General features: G+C 43.0%; 1 protein-coding gene across 1 annotated transcript; it reads right to left on the bottom strand.

Annotated features, from left to right (window-relative positions):
• Positions 1 to 11247: 11247 nt before the first annotated feature.
• PEBP1 (phosphatidylethanolamine binding protein 1) lies at positions 11248 to 17500 on the bottom strand. Its single transcript, XM_046641138.1, has 4 exons — positions 17261 to 17500; positions 15776 to 15885; positions 14959 to 15059; positions 11248 to 12243 (listed from the first exon to the last, which is right to left on the bottom strand). Exons 1-4 carry the CDS (start codon positions 17393 to 17395, stop codon positions 12026 to 12028), a joined length of 564 nt encoding a protein of 187 aa, XP_046497094.1. The 5' UTR covers positions 17396 to 17500; the 3' UTR covers positions 11248 to 12025.
• Positions 17501 to 27309: the final 9809 nt, after the last annotated feature.

Below are 27309 nucleotides of genomic sequence, written 5' to 3'. Positions count from 1 at the left end.
ACACTCCACTTCTACGGCCTAGGTTCACGGGTTTGGATCCTGGGCACAGACCTACACCACTCATCAAGCCCTGCTGTGGTGGCATCCCACATACAAAATAGAGGAAGTTGGGCATGGATGTTAGCTCAGGACAATCCTCCTCAAGCAAAAAGAGGACGATTGGCAACATGTATTACCTCAGGGCCAGTCTTCCACCAAAAAAAAAAAAAAAGAGGATTATGTGCTGCCTATAAGAGACAGGCAAAATATACACAGATAGGTTGAAAGTAAATGGATGGAAAAAATATGCCATGCAAATGGTAAGAAGGCTGGAGTGGCTATTTTAATATCCAATCAAATAGACAAGGAGTATTACCAAAGATAAAAAGACATTCATGATGAGAAATGGAGTAATTTTTCAAGAAGGCATTTTAAATGTATATACACCTGATAACAGTACCTAGAAATACAGGAGTCCAAAATGGACAATTAAATGGAGAAATAGAAAACAAAATTATAGTAGGGGATTTTAACTCCCCTCTTTCAGCAATTGGTACTAGACACACAAAAATAAGAAAAGACATAGATCTGAACAATACTATCAACCAACTTAATTTGACATTTACAGAACACTATATCCACAAACTTCAGAATATACATTCTTTTCAAATATACGTGATACATTCACCAAGCTAGATCATATGCTGGGCCATAAAACAAGACTTAGTAAATTTTAAAAAAATCAAAATCATACAAAATGTACTCTCTGACCAAAAGAGAATTTTTAAGAAATCAATTACAATAAAATATCAAGGAATAAAATATCTGGAAATTAAACAACACACTTCTAAATAAGATAGGTCAAAATGAAATCACATGAGAGGAGCCGGGCCAGTGGCGTAGTGGCTAAGTTTGCACATTCCACTTCAGTGGCCCAGGGTTTGGAGGTTCAGATCCCAGGCACGGACCTACACACTGCTCACCAAGCCATGCTGTAGCAGCATCCCACATACAATACAGAGGAAGACTGGCACAGATGTTACCTCAGGGCCAATCTTCCTCACCAAAAGAAAAAAGAAAAAAAGAAATCACATGAGAAAATAGAAAATATCTTAAACTGAATGACAAATACAACGTATCAAACTGGTGAGACGCAGATAAAGCAGTCCTTAGAAGGAAACTTAAGCTTTAAATTTACATAAGAAGAGAAATCAATGAAATGGAGATCCACCTTAAGAAAAAAGGAGCAAAGTAAACACAAAGCATATACAAGGAAAGAAATAACAAAGGTAGGAGAATAAAGCAATGAAAGAGAAGAAGATAAACAATACAGAAACTAACCAAGCCAAAAGTGTATTCTTTGAAAAGAACAACAAAATGGGCAAATCTGGCTAGACTTATCAAGAAAAAACAAATCACCAGTATCAGGAATGAAAAGGGGGTTATCACCACAGATCCTAAAGACACTAAAAAGATAATAAGAAAACTATAAACTTTATGGCAGCAAATTTGACAAAGCAGATAAAATAGACATTTCCTGAAAAATACAACTTAACCAATATTGATGCAAGAAGAAATAGAAAGTGAATAGCCCTCTATCTAAAATTTTCAATTTGTCATAAAAAATTTCCCAAAGAAAAAATTCTAATTCCAGACAGTTTCACTGGTGAATTCTATCAACATTTAAGGAAGAAATAAAATAAATCTTACAGAAACTTTTTCAAAACATAAAGAAGGCAGGATCACCATCCAACTTGTTATAAGTATATGTAATATCAAAAACTGACAAAGACTTTACCAAAAAAAAAAAATCTCTCGTGAATATGGATACAAAACTGCTTAACAAAATGTTAATAAATTGAATCCAGCGATATTTTAAAAGATTGGTTAATACACAATGAACAAAGTTTATCTCAAAAATACAAAGTTGATTTAACATTTGAAAATCAATGTAACCACCATATTAACAGAATAAGTGTGAAACCTATATAGTCATTTCAGTGTTGAAAAAGCATTTGATAAAAATTCAACATCCATTCATTTAAAAAAAACAAACACTCCCAACAAACTAGGAATAGCAGGAAATATCCTCAAGCTGATAAAGGACATCTTCGAAAAACCTATAGCTAATATCATACTTAATAGTGAAAGATTGAAATGTTTCCATCTGAGATCAAAATCAAGGCAAAAAAACGTACCCACTTTCACCACTTCTATTTATCATTATTCTGGAGGTCCTAGTCATTGAATAAGGCAAGAAAGACAAAAGATTAGAAAAGAAGTAAAATGTCCATGTTTGTAGATGATGTAACTGTTTACAGAGAAAATCCAAGGAATCTATCAAACTGCTAGAGCTAATAAATGAATTTAGCGAGTTCACAGGATGCAATTAATATACAAAAATCAACTTACTTTATACAAGCAGCAGACAATGGGAAATGAGGTTTAAAAAACAGTTGCATTCACAGTTGTTATATTTATATGCCAAAAAAAGTAAAATACCTAGAAATAAATCTAAAAAAGAGTTCTAAGATCTCAACACCCCCCCCCAAAAAGCTTAAATTTAAAACAACCCAAATAAATTTTTAAAAAATAAACTATGTACATGGGTTGGAAGACTAATATTGTTAGGACATCAATTCTCCCCAAACTGATCTAGAGTCAATGCAATCCAAATCAAAATTTCAGCAAGCTTTCTTGTAGAAATCGACAAACTGACCCCAAAATGTAAGTGGAAATACAAACAACATGGAAAAAGCAAGCAATTTTTTAAGAAAAGAACAAAGTTGGAGGACTGACTTTCCTTGATTTCAAAACCTACTATAAAGTTATAGTAATCAAGATAATTTGGTATTGGCAAAAAAAAGACATCTAGAACAACAGGACAGTACAGACAGTTCAGAGATAGACGAACACTTTGTCAACTGATCTTTTATACAGGTGCTAAGACAATTCAATGAGGAGAGGAAATCTTTTCAACAGTAGTACTGGGTCAACTGGACATCCATGTGGGGAAAATTGAACACTGATCCTTATCTCACTACTCACAAAAATTAATTCAAAATGGATGATCGATTCAATAATATAAACTTCTAGGTGAAAATCTTGGTGAGCTTGGACTAGGCAAAGGTTTCTCAGAAAAAGTAGGAACTATAAAAGAAAAAAATAAGTTTGTTTTATCAAAATCAAAAATTTTGCTCTTCAAAAGACACCATTAAGTCAAAAAGGCAAACCACAGGCTGACCAAGAGGGTATGAACAATACATTTATCAAAGATTTGTCTCCAGAATATACACATTTACGACTCAACAATATGAATTATATTATAGCCATACAATGGACTACTACCCGGCAGTAAAAACGAACCATGGCTACATGCATCAACATGGATGAAGCTCAAAAGCCAGGCAAGAACAAGAGTGCACCCTGTATGATTCCACTTACGTAAACTTCTAGAAAATGCAACAGAAAGCAGATCAGTAGTTGACTGGGAATAGGGATAAAAGGAGCAAGGAATTACAAAGAGATGCAAGGAAACTTTTGGAGGTGATGGAAATGTTTATCTTGACTGTGGTGATGGTTTCATGGTGTATACACAATGCAGCACTAATCAAATCACGCTCAATATGGGCAGCGGAGTGTCTCCACTTATACTTCAACAAAGTTGAAGAAATATTCTTGTTAACAGGGAGCTTATCAAGGTAGAATCCTACACATGGCCCTATCAGTGTATGATCTCCCATATTTATGATCTTAAGACTATTAGAAATTTTTGAGTCCATTTAAGTTTCCTCAAGGAACGGGTAGGAGATAAGAATAGGGGAAGAAAGAAAAAGTCTGAACGATAGGGAGTCCTGAGTGGCGGGGACACTAGACTGAGAATGAGATCCGCTTTCTGACATTCAAGGTCATCAGACTTAGGGAGGTGATGAATGGGCTTTAGAGAGTTCTGTAAAAACTCAGTTATCGGGCCGGCCCGGTGGCACAGCAGTTAAGTGCGCACGTTCTGCTCCGGCGGCCCAGGGTTTGCTGGTTCAGATCCCGGTGCAGACATGGCACCGCTTGGCACCACTTGGCACGCCATGCGGTGGTAGGCGTCCCACATATAAACTAGAGGAAGATGGGCACGGATGTTAGCTCAGGGCCAGCCTTCCTCAGAAAAAAGAGGAGGATTGGCAGCAGTTAGCTCAGGGCTAATCTTCCTCAAAAAAAAAAAAAAAAAACTCAGTTACCTGTGAATTTTTGTAGAAGCATACATTTGGGGGAAGAGGAGAAGGAACTTTGATGGTACGGTAATAGGCATAAAGAAGTCCATGCTCCCTAAACTTAAGAACTCCTTTACAATTATTCATTCAACTAATGGTCTTTGAGATTTCATTATGTGCTAGACATATGTCAGATGCTGGAGATGTTGAGCAGGACATTGGTTATCCTTGCCTTCATGAAGGGTCCAGTCTAATAGAGATAAACATTAAATTAAAAATTGCACACATATACGTATTTTAAAATTACAATTGTGATGTTGCAAGAGAGTAGTGCTGAAGAATCTAGTCTAGTCAGGGAAGGATCCCCTGGAGGTCAGTTAAGGAACACTTAAAGAGTGAATGGGGATATTGTCAAAGAAAGTGGGAACGGAAGGTTCCAGGCAGCATTTGTAAAGGACCAAATCTGGAAGGAGCCTGGTAGGTTGGTGGAACTGAGAGGCAGCCAGCAAGTTTGGGTCTGATGAGAAGACAACTGGCGGGAAGCTAGAGAGGTGAATGGAGGTCAGAGCATATGCAGTCCGATAGGCCATGTTAAGGCTCTGGTCTACACCCCAGAGCAGCTGCAAACTCCAGGAGAGTTTGCACCAATTTAAGATCAGAAGTCCTTTCCTCTGTGACCCAGAAGAGGATGTGGGCCATGCACTATCATGTTTAAGTAATAGAGATACCAATCCTGTGTTTCTGAGACCTGGTCTCCTCTGTTAATCAGGGTTTAATTTAGGGCTTCCAGAGTAATTGCTGCATTTGACATGAGTTCTGCCATGCAGTCAGAATGATGAGTAGTTCCCAAGCTTCCAGAGCCGTGTTAGAAATCCCAGGCTCTGGAGGGGCTGCTAAAGCTGGGGCCATGCCCATGTCTCTGCCTTCTAAACCGTTAGAAACGCACTCTTGGGAAACGTGTAGCCAGGAAATAGCATTGAGGAAAGCGAGCTGTTTCTAGATTTTGTTCATATGTGCCAATCAGGTCAAGTTAATCATTTACACGTATGAATTCACTTAATCTCAACAAAAGATCATTTTGTTGTTCTTCAACAACCCTGTGAGGCAAATAAGGCAGGTTGATGATCCTCCCACTCCTCTTTCAAACGAGGAATCGGAGCCTCACAGGAAATTTGAGTGCAAGTGGGCATGGTGGGTATGAGCTGAGCTGGGCTCTGAGACCAGAGCTGGGTTCAGAAATTGGATCATTGCTTCCCAGGTAGGTGCCCTTGGGCAAGTTCATTCCACCTTCCAATTTAACAGGTAAAACATAGTATCCCCTTGTTTCTAAGGTTACTAATATATCTTTTCTTTTTTGTGTGTGTGAGGAAGATTGGCCCTGAGCTAACATCTGTATAGATCTTCCTCTATTTTGTATGTGGGACACTGCCACAGCGTGGCTTGATGAGTAGTGTGTAGGTGCATGCCCAGGATCCAAACCCACAAACCCAGGGCCTCCAAAGAGGCATGCAGGAACTTAACCACTACGCCAACAGGCCAGCCCTGCATATTCATTATTCTTTTTATGTGAACTTCTTGTGCATACACTGCACCTTTTTTGTTTGAGTTGTGGACCTTTTTCTGAATCATTTATGAGTCTGTACCTGTTTTAGGCAAGAAAACTAACAGATTACTGTAATTCCTCATTAAACTTCAGACTTTATAACTAAAAAAGTACTATGGTTAGCAAGATAAAAGTCTCAAAGAAAATAGGAGTTTAGATAAGGGATAATTGACTTTAAATAAACATAAATAACAAATCGTCAAAATGTTTCAAGTTTGAGAAAACTGGCATAAGAGTATGGAAAACAGGCACTTTCATATACCATTGACATGACTGTAACCAGTGTGATCCTTTTGGAGGGAGGTCTGTCAGTGTCAGAATTGAAAATGTGTACAGTCATGCGTCACCTAACAATAGGGATGCGTTCTGAGAGATGCGTCATTAGGCAATTTCGTCACTGTGCGGACATCACAGTGTGCACTCACAACCCAGGTGGTACAGCCTGCCTCTCACCCAGGCTCTACGGTATAGCCTGTTGCTCCAGGCTACAAACCTGCACAGCACGTGACTGTGCTGAATCCTGTAGGTAATTGTAACACAGAGGTATTTCAGTATCCAAACATCTAAACATAGAAAAGGTACAGTAAAAATACAGTATAAAAGATAAAAAATGGCACATCTGTATAGGGCACTTCCCTGAATGGAGCTTGCAGGACTGGAAGTTGCTCTGGGTGAGTCAGTGAGTGAATGTGAAGGCCCAGGCCATCACTGTGCACGACTGGAGACTTTATACACACTGTACACTTAGGCTACATTAAACTTATAAAACAATAGTTTGGTTTCTTCAATAGTAAATTAAACTGAGATTACTGTAACTTTATAAACTTTTTAATTTTTTAAAACTTTTGACTCTGTTGTAATAACAGCTTAAAACACAAACACAGGGGCTGGCCCAGTGGCGCAGTGGTTAGTGTGCATGTTCCGCTTCGGGGGCCTGGGGTTCGCCAGTTCAGATCCCGGGTGTGGACATGGCACCACTTGGCAAGCCATGCTGTGGTAGACGTCCCACATATAAAGTAGAGGAAGATGGGCACGGATGTTAGCTCAGGGCCAATCTTCCTCAGCAAAAAGAGGATTGGCAACAGATGTTCACTCAGGGCTAATCTTTCTCAAAAAAAAAAAAAAAGCCCACAAACACATTGTATAGCTTTACAAAAATATTTTCTTTCTTTATATCCTTAAAGTTTTTTTCTATTAAAATTTTTTTTTACTTTTTAAACTTTTCTGTTAAAAACTCAGACACAGGGGCTGGCCTCATGGCCTAGTGGTTAAGTTCAGTGCATTCCATTTCGGTGGCCCAGGTTCAGTTCCCAGGTGTGAACCTACACCACTCATTGTAGCCATGCTGTGGCAGCAACCCACATACAAAATACAAGAAGACTGGCACATATGTTAGCTCAGGGCAAATCTTCTTCAAACAAAAAGAGGAAGATTGGCAACAGATGTTAGACCAGGGCCAATCTTCCTCAGCAAAAAAAAAAACACAAAACCTCAGACACAAACAAACACATTAGCCTAGGCCTAGCCAGGGTCAGACTCATCAATATTACTGTCTTTCACCTCCACATCTTCTCCCACTGGAAGGTCTTCAGGGGCAATAACACACATGGAGCTGTCACCTCCTACGATAACAATGCCTTCTTCTGGAACACCTTGTGAAGGACCTGCCGGAGGCTCTTCTTCAGGAGGTGTCACTCTTTTCAGAAATATGTCCGCAGTGGTTTGCTTGTTTTGCTTCTGTTTTTGATCACAGATTTGCCTGTAAGCAGACAAGGCACCATGAACATTCCTCTCTATTAATGAAAACCTTTCGGTGTTGGGGTCTAAGTTTTCAAATTTTTTATGGAGCTTGTTGGAGTCTGCAAAAGCTTCTGCTAAACCCTTCACTGTGAATTTTCCTGGGGGTTCTTCTTCTCCTCAGTTTCCTTTTCTCTTGCCTCTTCTTTGGCTCTGAATTCCTGTCCCAGTTCCAACAACTCCCCATTAGTCAGTTCCTCAGGAGCCACCTCTAGGAGCTCCTCAACGTCAGCTTCGTCCACACCCAGGTTCAAGTTGTCCACCGTCTCAGCCACAGCCTTGTTGATTTTTGCAACTTCCTCATCCTTCACAAATCCTTTGAAGTCATGGGAGAACTTTTTGAGCGTCTCCTTCCAGATGCCATTCATACACTCCTTGGTGACATCACCTCAAGCCCAAGCAAGGTTCTTGATGCATAGATATTGTAATTCTTCCAGAATCGCATCAGTGTCTTCCTCAGTTGCAGCAATAACCTGGGCAAAGGTCCTCTTCAGGTAGTAGGCCTTAAAAACTACCATAACTCCTTTATCCATTGTTTGGATCAAAGAGAAACACCACTTTGATATTGGAATGAAGATCACCAATAAAAGAAAGATGTCCAGGAGCACTGTTCAACAATAAGAAAATTCTTTTTATGAAGATTAGCCCTCAGCTAACATCTGCCACCGACCCTCCTCTTTCTGCTGAGGAAGACTGGCCCTGAGCTAACATCCATGCCCATCTTCCTCTACTTTATATGTGGGACACCTACAACAGCATGGCTTGATAAGTGGTGCACAGGTCCACACCTGCGATCCAAACTGGGGAACCCTGGGCCGCTGAAGCAGAACGTGCGAAATTAACCACTGCGCCACCAGGCCGGCCCAACAATATGCAAATCCTTGAAAAGTACATTATTTTCTAAAAAGTTCTTCTTCATTTTGCCGGCATAGCAATTTAGGAGGACATCTTGGAAGTGGAGCTGGATCATCCATGACCTCTTATTGCTCCTGTGTAAACTGGCAGTGCGTGCTTATTGATATACTTGAAGGCCCTGGGGTTCTCTGTGCCAGCTCACAAAGGGTTTCAATGTGTAGCCTGGCACACTGCCCCCAAGCAAGACTGTTATCCTGCCCTTAAAAGCCTTGAAATCTGGCATTGACTTGGCCTCCTTATGGATGAAAATCCTTTCAGGCAGCCATTTCCAGAATAGGGACCTTTCATCCACATTGACTATTTGCTCTGGCAAGTATTTTCCCTCCACAGTCAGCTTATCTAGAGTTCCCAAAAATTCTGCAGCTGCCTTCGTATCAGCACTCGCAGACTCACACTCACTTTCACTTTACATAATGAGTAACAGTTCTGGAATCGTTTAAACCACCCAGAGCTAGCAGTAAATTCAACACTGCAGTAAGGTCTAGTCCTTTCTTTCAACATAGCCATAGCAGACAGACTTTTTGCTTTGGCCATGACCATCATGGCGCTGAGAGGAATATGCTACCGTGCCTGGTCTTCAATCCAGGTCATTAGAAGTTTCTCCATGTCTGATATAGGCCCTTCACGAATTTTTGTCAGTCTTACTGCCTTCAAGGAAGCAGATCCTTTGCCAGTTTCCATCACTTTGTTCTTGTGCTTCAAGATCTTAGCTATGGTGGGGGGGGGACATGCCCAACTGGTGAGCAATAACTGCCACTGGTTTTCCACCTTCATAGTCCTTAATCACTTTTGATTTCGTTCCCAGGCCAACCACTCAATGTGGCCTCTTACTGGCAACATCAGCAGTGGATTTCGTGTGCCTAGGGGCCATGATGAACAGAACAACATGAGACTAAATCACGCACAAGAGAAAATGATGTAATCAAGAGACGTGGTAAACATGAGATGTAGGAAGCTGCTGCCGGCATAACACAGCATGCTGTTTCACAGCAACCTTTTTTTTTAAGTAGAAAGAGTATACTCTAATGATAAAAAGCATAGTAAATGCATAAGCCAGTAATACAGCCCTTTATTTTCATTATCAAGTATTATGTACTGTACATAAATGTATGTGCTATGCTTTTACACAACTGGCAGCACAGTGGGTTTTTACACCAGCAACACCACAAACACGAGTAATGCACTGCATTACATTATGAGCTGACTGGAATTTTTTAGCTCCATTATCATCTTATGGGACCACTGTCATATATGTGGTCCCTCATTGACCAAAATGTTGTGATGCAGCACATAACTGCATACCCTCTGACCTGATTATTTCAAGACTAGGAATTTACACCACTAAATTACTTGCCAAAGCATTTTATTTTGTATAGAAAAATGTTTCCTGAAGTTCATAAGAGCAAATAAGAGAAAGACTCTAATCACAGTAGAGAACTGGACTGATTAATTATGGAACGTTCATAAAATAGAATACTTGTTCAAGTCAGTTGCGGTCTGCTAACTAAAGATATATTACATGAAGGCACATTAGTTGGGGGAAAACAGCACAGAACAATGTATACCACTGTGTATACAAGACTGCTCACTAGAGGATAAATATGTAGATGTATGTTGATATGGATATTTATATTTGCTTCTGAAAGAAAATACAAGAAACTGCTAACTGCAGACTGGAAGGTGAAAGGCCTTTTCTTCACATACTGTTTGCCTTGTCTAACCACGTACATACTACTTTTCACATTTTTAAGGTTAATAGGGTAGCTGTTTTCTTTATAAGTTTTGTTTGATAAATATCATTTAAAAATTGAATTTTAAAACCGTAAAGTTAAAAAAAATTGCTCTGGGGCTGGCCCTGTGGCCGAGTGGTTAAAGTTCCATGCACTCCACTCTGGTGGTCCAGGTTCACAGCTTCAGATCCCGGGCACAGACCTACTCCACTAGTCAGCCATGCTGTTGCAGGATCCCACTTAGAGGAAGACTGGAACAGACATTAGCTCAGGGCTAATCTTCCTCAAGCAAAGAGAAAAAAAAAAAAGAGGAAGACTGGCGATTGGCAATGGATGTTGGTTCAGAGCGAATCTTCCTCACCAAAAACAAACAAAAGAATGACTCTCTACCTCATCTGCCTTCAGATTACATGAGGCAACATTTCCACCTTTTTTTTCAGAGAAGAAAGTACTGCAGTGAAAAATGGGGAAAGGCCAGCTCTACTTAGCACCTGCGAGGCCTAACCAGGATCCCTTCTCCATCACAGAACAGGTCAGTGACACAGACCTTCAAACACCCGCTTCCCTTTCTCTTGGTGCATCAAGTGGTATGAGAGTGCTCTTCCCCTCCCCCACCCTCCCTCCCTTTTTGGTACTGATTCTATGTGGATTACAAGTCACAATGATGAAGTGGTGTAAGCTGTTTCTTAAGTCATGTTATGGTCTCTGCACACAACCACCCCAAGGGGGAATGTTTTCAACCAGCTTCCTTCTTAGTTGGAAAGCACCAAAGGTGCTTTTTGGGCAAGAAGACTTGGCCAACGTGTTGTGATTTTTTAAAAAGAATCTCACATTCGAATGCTTGCTCTGCTGTAGTTGAACGGCGTATGTGTAAGCGTGGACCCTCTGCAGGGTCCCTGAGTCAAGTCCCAGCTGACACTGGTCAGGGAAAGGGGTGACTCCCGCGGAGAGGCTGTCTCTTGACCTCCCATGTTATGAAACCCCATACCCAAAAGAGCAAGAACACCTGGAGGCCTGGTTCAACACAATATTGTCATTTTTACTTTTATTCAACTATAAGCAAATAGCAGAACTGACACAACATTCAGCAACTCCAGACCGGCTTTCCTCAGACCAATGAAGAGTGAGCAATTTAACAGTCACGGACTTACGGATTTCTGACAACCTCTCGACCCAAACCTGCCACTCATCTGGGTGGCCGTGCCTTAACAGCAGGGCAACTCTCCCCATGGCTTTCCTAGTACCCCTCTTTAAAGGAGCCAGAGCAGGACAAGGGCACCTAGTAACTGGTCTATACATATACCATGTTGGGGCTTAGCGGACATGCCAGCCTCTGGCTGTCTTGTGGGAAACGGCCATGAAAACACGTCTCAGAAGATGCCATCATGCACAGTTCTGATCTCGGGCTCACAGGGCAGAGGCGAGGAGTCTTTTTTCTTAACTTCCCTTAAAGATTCTTTGATATTCTGCGCTATTACTAGAGACCTTGTCTTTTTACCTCAAATTTTTCTTCTTTAAATTCTGGGTTGCTACTCTTATATTAACATTCTGATGACCTCATCATAGTACCAAAATATCCCCCAAAATGGAGTTCAAATTTGATCAACACATAAACTGCAGTGTGTAACCCTCTAGAATTACAAAGGATTATCGGAAGGAAGTCACCCGACACCACTATCTGATTGCTCAGGTCTCACCTGTGAGACTGGGAGCAGGGAAGAGGGGAAATCTACATGCAACACTGAGCTACAGAACACTGCTTGGGACCTGAGAGGTTCCCGTCTCCTAACTTTCCCCTACTTCCCAGACAGCTGCTCATAGAGCTTGGGCACATAGTCATCCCATTCGGCCTGGTAACATGTGCCAGCCACCGGGGACCCGAGCTTGTACTTTTTGCGGAAAGATGCCACCTTGAACTTGCCACGGTGGTCTCCAGATCTGTTGCTGAGAATGGGTTCATCACACTTCAGCGGCCCGCCCTGCTCGTAGACCAGCCAGACATAGCGATGAAGGCCTGGAGGGAGAGGCAGAAGGGAAGATGGACACACAGCTAGGTATCTGAGATGGAGAGGTCAACCATTTTCTAGAATGTACCAAGTTAGAGGGACCCAGACCACCCCATTTGCAAGAGGTACACTGAGGACCCAGAGAGGTAGAATGAGTCAGGTCACTCACCTGCTGAAAATGACCCAATGGCTCCTGCCATAATTGGCATAAAGTCCATACCCTACATTACGGACTCTAAGAACCTGCAGGATCTGGCCCCTGCCCATCCTCGACCGCCCTCTGGTCCTCATCCCTCCCACGCCAGGCTTCCAGCCCATCTCCACTCTCCTATCGCTAGTCATTTCCCACCACTCCCATCAGAATGCCCACTTCACTTCTGTTATAGTAACACTGTCACCTAAAACTCTTACTTTCTAATTTAGTCCCTTCACTAGAATGAGAGCTCCATAAAGCTATGGTGTTTGTCTTATTGACCATTTTCACCCCAGAACTTCCTAGTGCCTGGTAAATAGGAGGTGCTAAAAAAATGTATGAGAAATGGACGAAGGACACAGCAAATCACTGACTGCGTGCTCGGCATGCCACAATCAAGCCTACAAAGGCTAAAGGAGAACATTATCTTTCTATCTCCAAACTCACGTCCTCAGAAGACCAGAGACCTGCTTTGAAAGCAAGGACCCAAACTCACTCTAATCAACTAAGTAGCAAAGAATGTTTTAAAACCAGCCAGCAAGCACCCTATCAACCAAGCAGCTTTCTACAAGCTCCAATTAAGTATTCGACATAAATAGGTACCATGTGCTGCTTTAAAAAGTTATTTTTAAAAAGTTATTTAAATAATTGTACACCCAAGTTCACTGCAGCATCATCTGTAGTAGCCAAGAGGTGGAAGCACTCCAATGTCCAGTGACGGATGAACGGATCAACAAAATGTGGTATATACATACAAGAGAATGGTATTCAGCTTTTAAAAAGAAAGCAATCCTGTCGCATGCTACAACATGGATGAATCTTGATATGGATCTACGTGGATCTTACATGGATCTGCTGAAGCTTTCATATACTGCTGATTAGAGTGTAAAAATTTTCAGCCATTTTGGGAACTCTTAGGCGATTTCTATGACCCAATAATTCTACTCTTAAGGAATTTCCCAAGAGAAAGGGCAACACGTGCCCACAAAATGACACGAATGTAAATAGCTGCTTTATTCATAATATCCAAACACTGGAAGAACCCAAAGGTCCATCAACAGAATGGCTACATAAACTGCGGGACATTCACACAGGGGAGTACCACCTGGCAATAAAAGGAATGAGCTACTGACACAAACAATAACGTGGATGAATCTCACAGACATTATCCTAAGTGAGAGACCACTCGCCAAAAACAAATGCACACTGCATGACACCGTTTATAAGATTATAAGCAGAGTGAAAGGAATCTATGGAGCTAGGAGTCAGAAAATGGTCAGCTCTGGGAAATTTAACTGAGAAGGTCACACAAGAATCTTCTGGGCTGATGGAAATATCCTACATCTTATTTTCAAAGGCACTTACATGGTCACCTTCATGCATCAGCCAATATTCACTGCCTAAAACAACTACGAATCTGGGTGCTTCATTATATGTAAGTTATACCTTAGTAAAATACGGAAGAAAGTGAGGTAAGGTGCTGAGGCTTTTTTTGTTAATGAGAACGCAGCTCCTACTTGAGAGAACTGCTTTATTCTCATGTGTGTACTTCCCATAATTAAACTGCCTCATTTTATAACTGCCCTAGAGAACTTAACTGATCCCAGAAAGATGTACCTTTACCTTCCTCTTATGAAGGCATGAGGGGCTTGAAGCTGTGTGAAGCTTCTAGGTCAACAGATACAACGTGAGTCCATGGCCGACACCCTTGCCAGGGACCTTTTTGTGCCTCTTCAGACTAACTCAAGGCTGGATAATATGTGCAAAAGCTAGTATGCTGCCATGCTCCGCCTGCCACTACTTCCCTGTTTCAGCCGACGGAAACACCCTGTGCTGGTCGACAGGCAGTAACAGGGCACCTCCCACCACCAGCTCAGGCAGCGCCCACCCACCTCAGAGAGTTTCACGATAGTGCCCTTTCTCTATATATAACATATAATACACAACCTAACACAATACGTGTGTGGCTTTGATATAGTTCTTAACGTCTTCCAAATCTTTTCAAGCTAGATTTTCATGAGAAAGAGGGAGCTGTAGGGAGATAAAGCCATTTTTTTTACAATTAGTTTGGAAACTATGATCATTTCTGAGACCTCTCACGGGAACTAGAAGCTCAAAGATCCCACAGGGCAAAGGTCGAATATAGAAATCAGATGGTTTAATGGTGTTCAAGCTACATGCGGCCCCCTGGGAAACCGTTCCGAGCATGCGACACTGCTGGCTGGTGTCTTCTCCCTGATTCCTCTGGCTTGTAAAGGCCGAGCGGCTAGGAGGCGACGCTCACAGAGGGCCCATTCTGACCAGAGGCAAGGTTCTGCCATCTGACACTACTGCAGGTCTGACTGTCGCTGGCAGGCAACAGCCTTGGAGGTGAACGGTGCTACCTGAACTCTCCGCTAGGGAAAGGGCTCTCACAAAGAGAGAAGAATAAAGCTCTAAAAAGCAGACTAAAATCTGCAGCACTTTAGGCCAATCCTAATGTGCCTCTAGGCCCCCCTCCCACCTCCCTCCAAAAGCAGCCTTTACTGACCTGTGCCCTTGGGAGGCCCGGAGCCCACATAATCAGAAAGGACTGTGCCACTGCTGATGTCATTGCCCTTCATGTTGACCACCAGAAAATGGTGCCATTCCCTATGAAGAGGGACAGAGGACCGTCAACACGTGGGAAAGCAGCATGTGCGGCCTCACGGCCAGCAATGGATATGAAGCATGCGCTCCGGGCCAGGATGCAGTGATGAACATGACAGCTCTGCTTTCTTGGCCAGCGCAAACCTCATGCATCTGCAGAAGAGAGGACCCCACACCCGCCCCTCCCTCCCTCTGAGGTTCTCTAGGGCAAGGGTGTGCAAACTTTTTCTGGAAAGGGCCAGACCATAAATGTTTTAGGCTTTGCAGTTCATACTGTCTCTTTCACAACTACTCAATTCGGGGGCTGTAGCGTGAAAGCAGCCACAGAAAGGCGTAAATAAGGTAACATGACTGTGTTTCAATGAAACTTTATTTATGGACGCTGAAATTTGAATTTCACATAATTTTCACACATCACAAAGTATTATTCTTCTTTCAATTTTTTCCCAATCATTAAAAACTGTAACAACCATTCTTAGTTCACGGGGCTGTACAAAAACAGGCCTCAGGCAGACCTGGCGCCGGGCCGTAGTTTCCAGACTCCTGCTCTAGGGAGTGAAGGGGAGCAAAGTGCACACGCCAGCTTGAGCACAAACGGGAACATCCCAAACCGGGTCAAGTTCTCTGAGCACAGAATGTCCAGGGAGGGGCTCACACAGTGCGAGAAGTTTCCGGTCACATCTGAATGACCCTCTGTTTCCCACCTTCCCCCAACTCGCCTGTATTTGGGGTCCTTCCGGCTGGGCGCATCCGGGTCTGTCAGGACCAAGGTGTAGAGTTTACCTGGATCGAGGCCATCCCATGCAATGCTTGTGGGCCGGTTCTTAACCTGTAGGAAGGAGCCAGTTTGGAGTTAAAAAGTCAGAAACGCTGAAGAAACTCACTCTTCCTTTGACCTCAGGCTCCTCGAAGGTAAAACAGTAATTATCACTTAAAGCTACAGTGTGTTGACTCTACTCAGAGCCAGGAGCTGAAGTTTAGTAGCCGGTATTTATTTTAGTCCCAACAACACTGTAAGGCTGGTATCCCGGCAAGTTATTAACAGAAAGAGGTGGTGTGAGGATTTCAACACTGGTACTGAGTCTTCTCAACTACAACCTCACACTGTCTGGAATGACAGGGTCTCCAGATTTGCTACCAGGAGGCCACCTGGGGCCTGCTCAACCAGAATGGGAGTTAACTGGACATCTAACAGTGCACAGATAAGAGAGCCCAGGTGGCCAGGCATGGACAGTGAGTCTGGGAAAAGGAAGGCTGAGAGATGGCACTCTACTATTGTAGTGCACCCTCATTCGCAGTTTTGCTTTCCTCGGTGTCAGTTACCCGTGGTTAACTGCGGTCTGAAAATATTAAATGGAAAATTCCAGAAATAAATAATTCATAAGTGCGCCCTTCCGAGCAGCGTGATGAAATCTTGTGCCATCCCGCTCCCCCAGCTGGGGACATGAATCATTCCTTTGTCCGGCGGACCCACGCTGTATCCGCCACCTGCCCCTTAGTTAGGATACAAACACACATACAGGGTTCCGCGCCATCCGTGTCAAGCATCCATCTGGGAACATGGAACACAGTATTCCCTGCAGATAAGGGGGACTGCTGTATATTCAAACATCCAAAATAAAAAAACCATAAACCGTGGGGGCAGTTTATTCACCCCACTGCCCCTGAGCCCCAAGACCAACAACTCGCACGGTGTCGGCCTCTCGTTTCTCCACTCCGAGCAGCCGGGAGGTGGTCGCCCCTCAAGCATGCGCGTCAGAGGCCAAACCGCTGCCCTCGAACCTTCGAGCTGCGGAACGCGCTTAACCTTTGGATGGCTTCCCTCTTTTGATCGCCAAAACAAGGGAGGAATCGCCGAGCACTGCTGATTGCCCGTTATATAACGCGTCCCATGCCCTCGGGTGGGGCTTTAGCTCCCCAAACTGAGGCCTAAAAGCCTGACACACGAAGGGAGGCTCCGGGGCCGTGGGGCGCCCTTGAAGTCCCGGGGTAAATTTCCCCCGCAGGCCGAGCCCCGCCCACCACGTGCCGGTCTCCGGGGCTCGGCCTGACCTCAGGCCCGGGGCGTGGGCACCGCGACCCCCTTCCCTCGGTGGGTCGGGCGCACCGAGCCGGAACGTGCTGCTCCGGCCGCCAAGCCCCGCCCCGCAGGCCTCCCAACCTCGGGCAGCCGCCGCCCTTCGCTCCCCCGCCGCCCTCGGTACCTGGGTGGGCGTCAGCACTTTGCCGAGCTCGTCGATCTCTGCCCCGGCGTATCTGACCTGCAGCGGGTGCTGCGGCTGCTCGTCCACTTCCTGCAGGCTCAAGGGCCCGGACCACTTGCCGAGGTCCACCGGCATGGCGGGGTCGAGGGCGGCGAACGGCCGGGAGAGCAGACGGAGGCCAGAAAGAAGACCGCAGCACCGATGCCGAGCACTGCTAACTGGCTCTAGGCGCGTGAGCCCCGCAGGCAACAGCGCACGCGCGCGAGCCCCGCCCCGCCCCGCCCCTTCCCGCCCCTTCCCGCCCCGCTCCTCCAATCACCACGCGGCAGGCAGCGCTCCTCCGATTGGTCAGCTCGCACTGCCGTGTGGCTTGGCCTTTCTGCTGGCGCATGCGATCTGCTCCCTGTCGCTGCCGAGGTCCCTGGATGTGTGGCTGGCCGTGCAAGACCGCTGTTTCAAGAAATGCAGTTGCGCTTTTGATTTTTTTAAACCTTTTTACATAAGTACTTGCTCGACTTCCTAAATTCACAAATGTTAAGGCCTTCTGTTCTGTTGCGCTATTTAAAACAAGCGTGATTGCCCGCGCCTCCCTGTAGTTTCGCGCATGCTCACTAGTTTTGGTAGCTGGCCTGGTTAGAGGGCGTGAGCGAACTTATGAGCAGTTTTCTCAACGGACAAATATATTTGCAAATATACGTGATCCCCTTCGTCCTACTTGGTCGAAGCAAGATTCCTGGGAAATTTTTTTTTGAGAGGTGATTTTTTTTAAACCATAACTTATTCCTAGTTTGCTGACACACTTGCCTCTGCTGTGCCACTGGCTCTGCCTCTACCAAAACTCCTCTCCCTGTGGCCACCAAGTGCTTTCTTTTTGCTAAATATAAGGGCACTATTTATAGTCCTTACCTGACTTGACCTTAGGACAGCCTTTGACACTGATAACTACCCCCAGGGAGTAAAAAGTTCTTGTTTTTATTTCTTGGTAGGAAGTAATACAAGTTCATTGCAGAAAATTCAGAGAAAAAAACCCAAAGAAGTAAATAAAAATCGTTTCTATTCCACTACTTGGATATAAACATTGGTAACAATTTGGAGTAAATCTTTCCAATCTTAAAACTATGAGTATAGATAATTTTGTTCCATTTATTCACAACAAAATTAAACTCTACAATTAGACAACCTCCATATCAAAAATCGATCATTATTTTAATGGCTTATTCTACTCCACAATTTATTGAACAAACCTCTTGATGTTGGACATTTAGACTGTTTTGTTGTCTTTCCTTTTACAAATATCACTGAAATGAACATCCTTATGTATAGATATCAAAAGACTTGGTGGATAGTTTTAGGAAAATTTTATTATACATGGGCTTGCTAGGTCAAAGCATGTGTACTTTAAAGGGACGAATCACAGGCAGTGGATGGATCACGACTTCAGCAACTAAGCACTGATAGGATTCTTGGTTTTTCCATGCTTTGTTCTATATAAATGCATTTTGAGAAGCTTGAAAGCAAAAGGAAAAACAGTCCCTGCCCTCATGGAGTATAGCAGTGGAGACAGACATTAAACGACATTCATAAATGTAAAATTACAAACTGTGATAAGTGCCAGGGAGAGAAGACAGCCCCAGGTTGAGCATGAATAGGTTCTGCAGCTAATTGCTTGTGTGACCTCGGAAAAGCCACCTGCAGGCTCAGGGCCAGGGTGATGCTGTGAGAAGGTAAGTGATGACTGTAAATCCTCTTGGGGAAGATGCAAAGAAATTCCAGATACTTCTGCTCTTGGCTACCATTCTTGCCCCCTCTCTACAACAAGCAGATGGTCACCAGACCTATAAATTCTACCTCCGTAAAGCCCCACCATGGGTCCGCTTCTTCCCCCCATCATAGCAACCCTGGTGTCACTCTCCTGGCCCACTGCCTCAACTCTTCCTCCCTTCTAGCCCATCCTCCTGGTTATGTTCATCTTTCTCAGATGTAAATCAGTTCAATCCACACCTCATCCCCCTTTCCCTAAAGCCCTCTGTGGCCCCTTATTGCCTCAGGATGAAGTCTAGACTCTTAATAGGCCCCTGTAGACTTGTCCCACCTCCCTGGCTCTCCCTCCTTGTGCTCTTCTCTCGAAATACTCTGAATTTGTTTCAGTTCCATCTTGACTCTCTACCTCTGGGCCTTTGCTTGTGCTGTTCCCTCCTCCTGGAACACTTTTCCCTCATTACTCTTCACACACACACACGCACACACTGTACTCTTGTCCCGGCTCACCTTTACTCGTCTTAAACATCACTTCCACCTTCTCCCACCCATCAGGACTGGGGGAAATGCCCTGATCTCTGCATCCACACCCATTCTGTCCTTTCTCTTTCCCAACAGTCAGAGCATTTAGGATTACTAGTTTGTCATCTGAAGCACAGCACCAGCCACTGGAGTATAACCTCCATGAGGATTATCTCACTGGTCATATCCCCAGCACTTAAAATAGTGCCTCAGACACTTGGTACGTAATATGATCGTTATCATTATTATTACAAGAAAATAAGTGAATTAAAAAAAAACTATCTGGTCTGGCTGTGGTTCAGATCACTAAATACTTCTGATAAAATATCACATTCAGAAAAGGCCATTTCACCTGTAAACCTGATATCAACAGTATCTCTTTAATTAGCAGCCATTGGAGAAATCAAAGCACCTTTCCTCTCGCTGTTTATATTAAACAGCTCTCATTCAATGCTCGTGAGATAGAAAACAGATGCCATCCCACAAGCTATGTGTTAAAAAGAAAAACACAACTATTTGGTTTGAAAAGATGGTTGCACCTTCATAGATAATGCTCAGAAAGAGATTTTTTTTTAACTTGCTTTAAGCTATTCTCTGGGCCTAAGCACAGATGCTCATTGGAAATTTCAGAGATGGGAAGGACTTTATGGCGTGCCTACTGGGTGCAAAATGCTGAATGTGCTTTAGCTCCCTCCACGTCCTGGGATAGCGTGTTATTCTCCTTGCTCTATAGATAAGGTAACGGAGGCTGCTAGAGTGATTGGGAGTGACCCCTGGATCTGCCGATGCCTTTCTCACCCAATCAAAATTGAGGTGAGTTTATTATGAGCCATAGTGAGGAGTATAACCTGGAAAGGTCTTAGAAGTTATTCTGGAGAAGCATGGGTTTCGGTACAGTCTTATATCTTTTTTAGAACAAAGAACATATGTTGAACACACCCAGGATACATTTTCATCAAAATTTCAATGAGGTATGCAGTTGCAAATTAGCAGGTCAATATCACCGTGTTGTCAGGAAAGGGACTAATCTGGGCATTACCAATAGAGCGTTACCAACAGGGCATAGGAGGGGAAGTATGCCTTCTTATCTTAAGAGAGTGCACTTTTTACTTTAATGGTTAAGCACATGTATGATGTATATTTGATAGGCCATAAGTCAGGCCTTTTAGTTCAAGCTGAATCAGTTTTGAACTCAAATAGTTATCCCATATACCTCAATATGTGAAAATCACTTATTTTACCCTTTTGATCAATAATCTGTCAATAGAAAGCATTGCTGATCAAAATATTGTCTCTCAGTGCCAGGGTCGTTGCTGCCCGCCCTGGGTCCATCATGTCCCTTGGTGCTAGGCTTTTATATCATTGATTTGCCCAGTTATCCATGTTGGGGGGAAACAGTCAGATATAGGGGACAAGCAGAGAGGTATATACTAATAGGGGAAGTGTTTCATAGGCTATGTAACTTGTCAGTTATTTTTAGATTATCGCACAAACATTGTACATGTGCTTTTACATGACTTCCTATAGTTGCATTGTTTATAGCGATTATAGAATAGGTAATCCATACTTGAAACGATTAGCTTAAAAATGAACTCTTAGGCATAGCCTTAAGAAAAGAGGATTCGTCCAGGGTTGTAAGCTCCATCAACCATCTCAAGTCACTGAGCAATCATTACTCTAGCTTGCATACCAGTCATACAACACTGAGAAAACAGAAATTGGTTTGAATATTATGACTAATACAAGAATTCCAAGGAGTAATAGAAAAAGGAATTGCAATCCAGGTCACAAATGGAAGCCAGTACCAGAAGGGAGCCAACGAAACAAATCAAAACCAAGTACAGGATCGCTTAAGGTATTCACCTGTTTTTTTCTTTTCATGTGCTTTAGCAGAGATGATACACTGGAGGGCTTGTTGGGTATAAAAACACAGCATTCAGGTTGAATGATATATATATGTACCGCCTTGGGGTGCTGTAAGAATATCTAAGGCCATTCTATTTTGAAGGACAGCCTTTCTTATTAAAGACATTTAAGTATCTAATGAGGCGATTCCTGCTTGAGTACTGTTAAGGGCTTCTATATGTGATATGGCATCCTCCAGCCCCAAAGGAGGAACAGCTATAGCTAGGTGTTCGGTGGTCATACGAGTGGAACACTGAACGAGCCCATCTGGCCTTACAGAGAGGGAGATTGGCAACAAGTGTTAGCTCAGTGTGAATCCTTCCCTGCATCCAAGGGAAACTCAGGGTGCAGTGTTTTAGCCATCCAGGCAGTAGCCAAGAACAGAGATTTGTTCCACATAACCACTGAGTTCCATTAGGAGTCACTCGGTAAGTGCCTGGCCTTTAGGACCAGTCTGTTCCAAATCAGTCACTTTCTTCAAGGATGATAGTATTTTGAAACCTTAAATGGAACAATTATAAAATAGGTATACAGCTTAAGCATAACAAAGATTTAAATGCGAGATACAAGGTTGAGAATACAGGCCTGGTCCGGAGTCTTGGGACAGCTGTCTACAACAGTCTTGGGACAGCTGTCTACAACAGATGCCATCTTCTCACCCTGGTTAGGAGACACTTGCCTTGCTGAGTTAAAGTTGGCTATCAGAAATAGGAACTGAAACTGACTCAAGTGGAGAGGCCTTTTTTAAATGAGCAATGTGAATCCATGAATCTATGCCTTTTGATTCTGCAGCACATGAATTGGTTAAACGTACCTGGTCCTTAGTACTTTAGGACAAATTTATCTTTCTTTACCCAACAAATAAAAATACTTCCAATCCTTATACTTTCTTTACTGGAAACATGTTTTACTTTCCTTGTATACAGAGCTGTTTTCCTTATTAATTTTAGTAGCTTTAATTAATATATTAATTAGAATTTTTAACCCTTACAGACCCTAGCAAAAACTAAAAAGTAATCAACTATGAACTCTCTTTTATATCAGCATCCTAAACACTTTTCATAATTTCTCGAAACATGCTACTTCATAGTAATAAAACACAAGACGTGTTTACTAATAGACTCAAACACTTCAGTTTCTCTGTAATAAGAAGCCAAAAGTAGTTAAACTTAGATATGTTTAGCAATAATATTTCAGTATTTTATCTTATTTGAAAATGACCTAGATTTCTATCGTTTAACCTAATTTAATAAAATTCTAAAGGTTTCAAGTCACCAAAAGGTTTTGAAATTCTTTTAAATATCCATGCCATAACACATAATTTTAAAAAGTTCACCAACACTTTCTTTTTTACATCTATTTAGTTTACTCCTTCTCAATAATTATTTTTAGGTTGCCTACAAAACTTCTTGAGACATTAGACAGAATTATCCATCATTTTAAGTTATTATTTTTGTTAATTTGTTTTGTAATAGAGGTAACAGCAGATTATTTGACCAATAAACATAGAATAAAGGCTGCATATCTGCATCACATCCAGTGCTGGTAACACTGAGCACATGCCTATTTTAATCAAACCAACAAACTTAAACAAATTTTCATTTACCAAAGATGAATTTATCTCATGTTAACCTGAAAGACATTTCTATTACATTTAGAATTTATGCAAGTGCTTACTTTAAGTCAATCGAATAGAGCTCTTTAGAAATTATACCATCTTGGGGCTGGCCCACTGGCGCAGTGGTTAAGTGCACACGTTCTGCTTCAGCGGCCCACAGTTCACCAGTTTGGATCTCAGGTGCAGACATGGCACTGCTTGGCAAGCCATGCTGTGGTAGGTGTCCCACATATAAAGTAGAGGAAGATGGGCACACATGTTCACTCAGGGCCAGTCTTCATCAGCAAAAAGAGGAGGACTGGCAGCAGATGTTAGTTCAGGGCTAATCTTCATCAACAACAAAAAAAGAAATTATACCATCTGGAGGTAAAAATATCATGCGCATATAACATACATATAGACACATACACGGTCTCCACACCTATTCTTTGAAAATTACTGCCATGAAGCAGGTCCAATAATACACTAGTTATGAATGCAAATTCTGTTTTAAGCCTTTTTACTAATATTTGTAGAGAAGACACTCAAGATGTTAGATTTTGGGCGAGGCTGCCCTTATGGCCATTTTTCTGGCCTTTTCCCTTTCTTTTTTTCAGTTTTAGGATTTGGTGATGAGCTAGGTAACACTTGAGAGAGAGAGAGAGAGAGAGAGAGAGAGAGAGAGTGCCATCCTTTTGGAGATAAAGGAACCGGGTGGAATCTGAACTGCCTCTAGGACTGCTTTTCTAGTCTTAACAAGGGTGTGTAAATTGAGGACAGATCTTCTATCTGTCCACACACATCACCCTAATCTGCTTTTTCCCTCTGAGTGCTTAGTTTTATTTTAACTTAGGGAAAAAGGCCTGGAAAGAAAATTCCTATCAGACTCTGAATATCGGCTTCCAGTTTGGCCACATTTCTGATCCTAAGTTGCTACATCCTTTTGGATACCTTGTCAGGTTTTGGCCAGGATAAACAGTAACTACCTGGTAGCACTGAACTGTTCCAGAAATCTTTAGCATAGCAGTTTCCCAGAAAATCTCTCCATTTCGTTAACTCGGAGAGTAGATTATGGAGGTGTCTGTAAAGTCATGGCCTAATATATTCCTTTAAGTACTATTTATAAGTTAATTTTCTATTTGCTTTTTGCAACAAAACTTTCAGTAAGATTATTTCGGGATGTTGAAGGTTTTGCTTTTTAAGTGCACTTTTTAAATGATCTTATCTAATCAGAACGTTCCTTCTAATGGCCAATGTAATTCCCCTGAGGCTCTCAGCAGCTCGGTAGAACCCTTAGCAGCTAATGGAGTGCAACCCACATTTCTCTTTGACTATCTCTGACCGCAAAATGGGGTGCAACTACATTTTGTCTAACCATATTTCACAATCTCTAACATGACGATTATTGTTATTTTTTTTAAGATTTTATTTTTTAATTTTTTTCCTTTTTTCTCCCCAAAGCCCCCCAGCACATAGTTGTATATTCTTCGTCGTGGGTCCTTCTAGTTGTGGCATGTGGGACACTGCCTCAGCATGGTTTGATGAGCAGTGCCATGTCCATGCCCAGGATTCGAACCAACGAAACACTGGGCCACCTGCAGCGGAGTGCGCGAACTTAACCGTTCGGCCACGGGGCCAGCCCCTAACATGACGATTATTATGCCAAGCCCTCAGGACATGAAACAAGCTTAGTAAGATCTTTTTCGCTGTACTTTGTAAATATTTACAGTTTCCAGAACCTTTAGTTTGAGCAATTGTGCTAAAAGCTGGCAAGCTAAACTCTAAAAATTTCTGTTACCGCACTCTTAAAAAGGAGCCCCACAGTGGCCACTGTAATTTCAAATTATCCCGGGTCATCTTGCCAGCCATTAACAGCTATCCTTATTTCATTAAGCACTTGCAAGTCATAGCATGAAGCCAACCGGAGTTCGGAGGTGAGCCTGCCCAATCGGGAATGGTTGGCTTTTAGAATCTCAATTTCCTGCTTTCCTTTTAGTTTTGTTTTGCTTTAAAGTCTGAAAAATCCATAGGGACAGTGTAGTGGGTCAGAAGTGTACTGCTTCTGAGTGTTACTCCCTAAAGGAATGTCATAAAAACTCTCTTAAGTGCCTCAGTTTCTCCTGCTGGAAGCCTAAAACCACCGTGGAGGCTCAGAGCTCGGGTGACCAACCCTTCATGAGCTTCCCAGATGAGCCTGTAATTAATGAACATGAATGACAGTGGAGGTCCCTATGGGACTGCTACACCTCATGAGGCCTTCAATCCTCCAATGTTCCCGCTAAAGTCCTCAGTCACCTAAGAATGCCTTTTGGCCAGGAGGAGCAATGTACCTTTTCTTCAGAGCTGAACACATTCAGTCTCATTTCTCTATTAAACAGTTTGTTCACACTTTATAAATGCAATTCTTTCCAGTTTAGAGTCAAGTTAAAAATGTCAGCCTGCCCCATTCACTCCAAAGTTCCCTCTAGGCCCCCTGGCCTAGGAATTCCCCCTAGGTTTCTCTTTCCTAGGAATTCCCCCCCAGGTTCCTCTTACCTCGGGTATGTACCGGTACCCCTATGACACCTAGTCTTAAGGTTTGAAACAGTTCATATAAACTCTGGACTGTCTATTTAAAGTAAGGAGGTCCAGGTTTCAGGAGAACTCACCAGGGTCACCTGAAGAATGCAGTGATCCGGGGGGCTCAATGGACCCCTATTGGTACAAAATGCCAGTTCAGTGTAGATTCCAGGTGGTCTCTGGTAGGTTTCTCGGAAATTCTGCCAACTATGCCAAGAAATGTTGACAAAATAATCCATAACCAACCTATAAATCGAAATTTGGGTGAGTTTATTATGAGCCAGAGTAGGGATTGTAACCCGGGAAGGCCTTAGAAGATATTCTGGAGAAGCATAGTTTCGATACAGTCTTATATCTTTTTTACAACAAAGAACATACATTGAATGCACCCAGGATAGATTTTCATCAAAATTTCAAAGAGGTATGCAGTTGCAAATTAGCAGGTCAACCCCACCGTGATGTCAGGAAAGGGATGAATCCTGGCGTTACCAATAGGGCTAGGTGGGGAAGGATGCATTCTTCTCTTAAGAGAGTGCACTCTTTACTTTAATGGATAAGCAAGTGTACAGTGTATGTTTGATAGGCCATAAGTCAGGCTTGGTAGTTCAAGCCGAATCAGTTTTGAACTCAGTTATCCCATATACCTCAATATGTGAAAATCTCTTGTCGCTCTGTTTCTATTAGCCCTGGGCTGCTCTCTCCACTGAGGAGAGAGAATTGGAATCACTGCCACTAAAACAATAGATGGAAACAACCAAACCATATTTACTGGGTGCCTAGTGTGTGCAGATCATCATGCTCCCAGAACGACCACTACCACGTACTGAGTGTGTGCTATATGCAGGTCAGTGCATTCCACTGATGACCATACCATTTACCAAGCACCTGCTGTATGCATGATCCAATGATAACAAGTATCATTTACTGAGCACCTACTGTGCGCAGGTCAGAGCGCTCCAGTGAGGGTGTCTGCCACTCACTGTTGATTACCACTACCACATGCCAGGCCCTGACTGAAGGCCTTGACACTCAGTATTTCATTTCATCCACTCACCAACCCGATGGGAGAGGTACTGCTATTCTCCCCATTCCATAGATAAAGAAACTGAGGCTTGGAAAGGTGTAAGTGACAAAGCAGGATGAAAGCAGGCCTGGCTGCAAAGGCCACGTGCAAAGTCCTCAGGCACGCTCTAGCTAGAGTGCTGGGAGCAGAGCTGAGGCAGGCATGAGCTCTGCCCTCCAGAAAGCTTTCCCCAGGGAAGGTGGTACACAGTAAATCACCATGAAGACCCCCATGGCAACCATGAGAACCCACCTCTTTTTTTTTTTTTTTGAGGAAGATTAACCCTTAGCTATCTACCACCAATCCTCCTCTTTTTGCTGAGGAAGACTGGCCCAGAGCTAACATCCGTGCCCATCTTCCTCTATTTTTTTTAATATATGTGGGATGCCTACCACAGCATGGCTTTTGCCAAGCGGTGCCATGTCTGCACCCAGGATCCAAACCGGCGAACCCTGGGCCGCCAAGAAGCAGAACGTGCGAACTTAACTGCTGTGCCACCAGGTGGGCCCCGACAGCAACATTCTTAATGGCTGCACAGGATGCTATTGTATGGATTGTTGCCTGTTTACAAACACAGTCCCTATTTGGGAACATTTAAGGTGTTCTCACTCTTATGCTCTAGAAGCATCTCTGCAATACGTATCC

Source organism: Equus quagga, chromosome 15 (genome assembly GCF_021613505.1).
Source record: "Equus quagga isolate Etosha38 chromosome 15, UCLA_HA_Equagga_1.0, whole genome shotgun sequence".
Taxonomy (NCBI): Eukaryota; Metazoa; Chordata; class Mammalia; order Perissodactyla; family Equidae; genus Equus; species Equus quagga.
This window is presented reverse-complemented; position numbering and strand designations above follow the sequence as displayed.

What these genes read in the sequence shown, in the direction of transcription:
- PEBP1 (XM_046641138.1), bottom strand. Translation starts at nt 17,395, where the DNA reads ATGCCGGTGGACCTCGGCAAGTGGTCCGGGCCCTTGAGCCTGCAGGAA. An exon ending in CGGAAGGACCCCAAATACAG is followed by an intron (nt 15,060 to 15,775) that starts GCGAGTTGGGGG and finishes CCCTCTTCATAG; the next exon opens with GGAATGGCACCATTTTCTGG. An exon ending in CGGGCCTCCCAAGGGCACAG is followed by an intron (nt 12,244 to 14,958) that starts GTCAGTAAAGGC and finishes CTCTCCCTCCAG; the next exon opens with GCCTTCATCGCTATGTCTGG.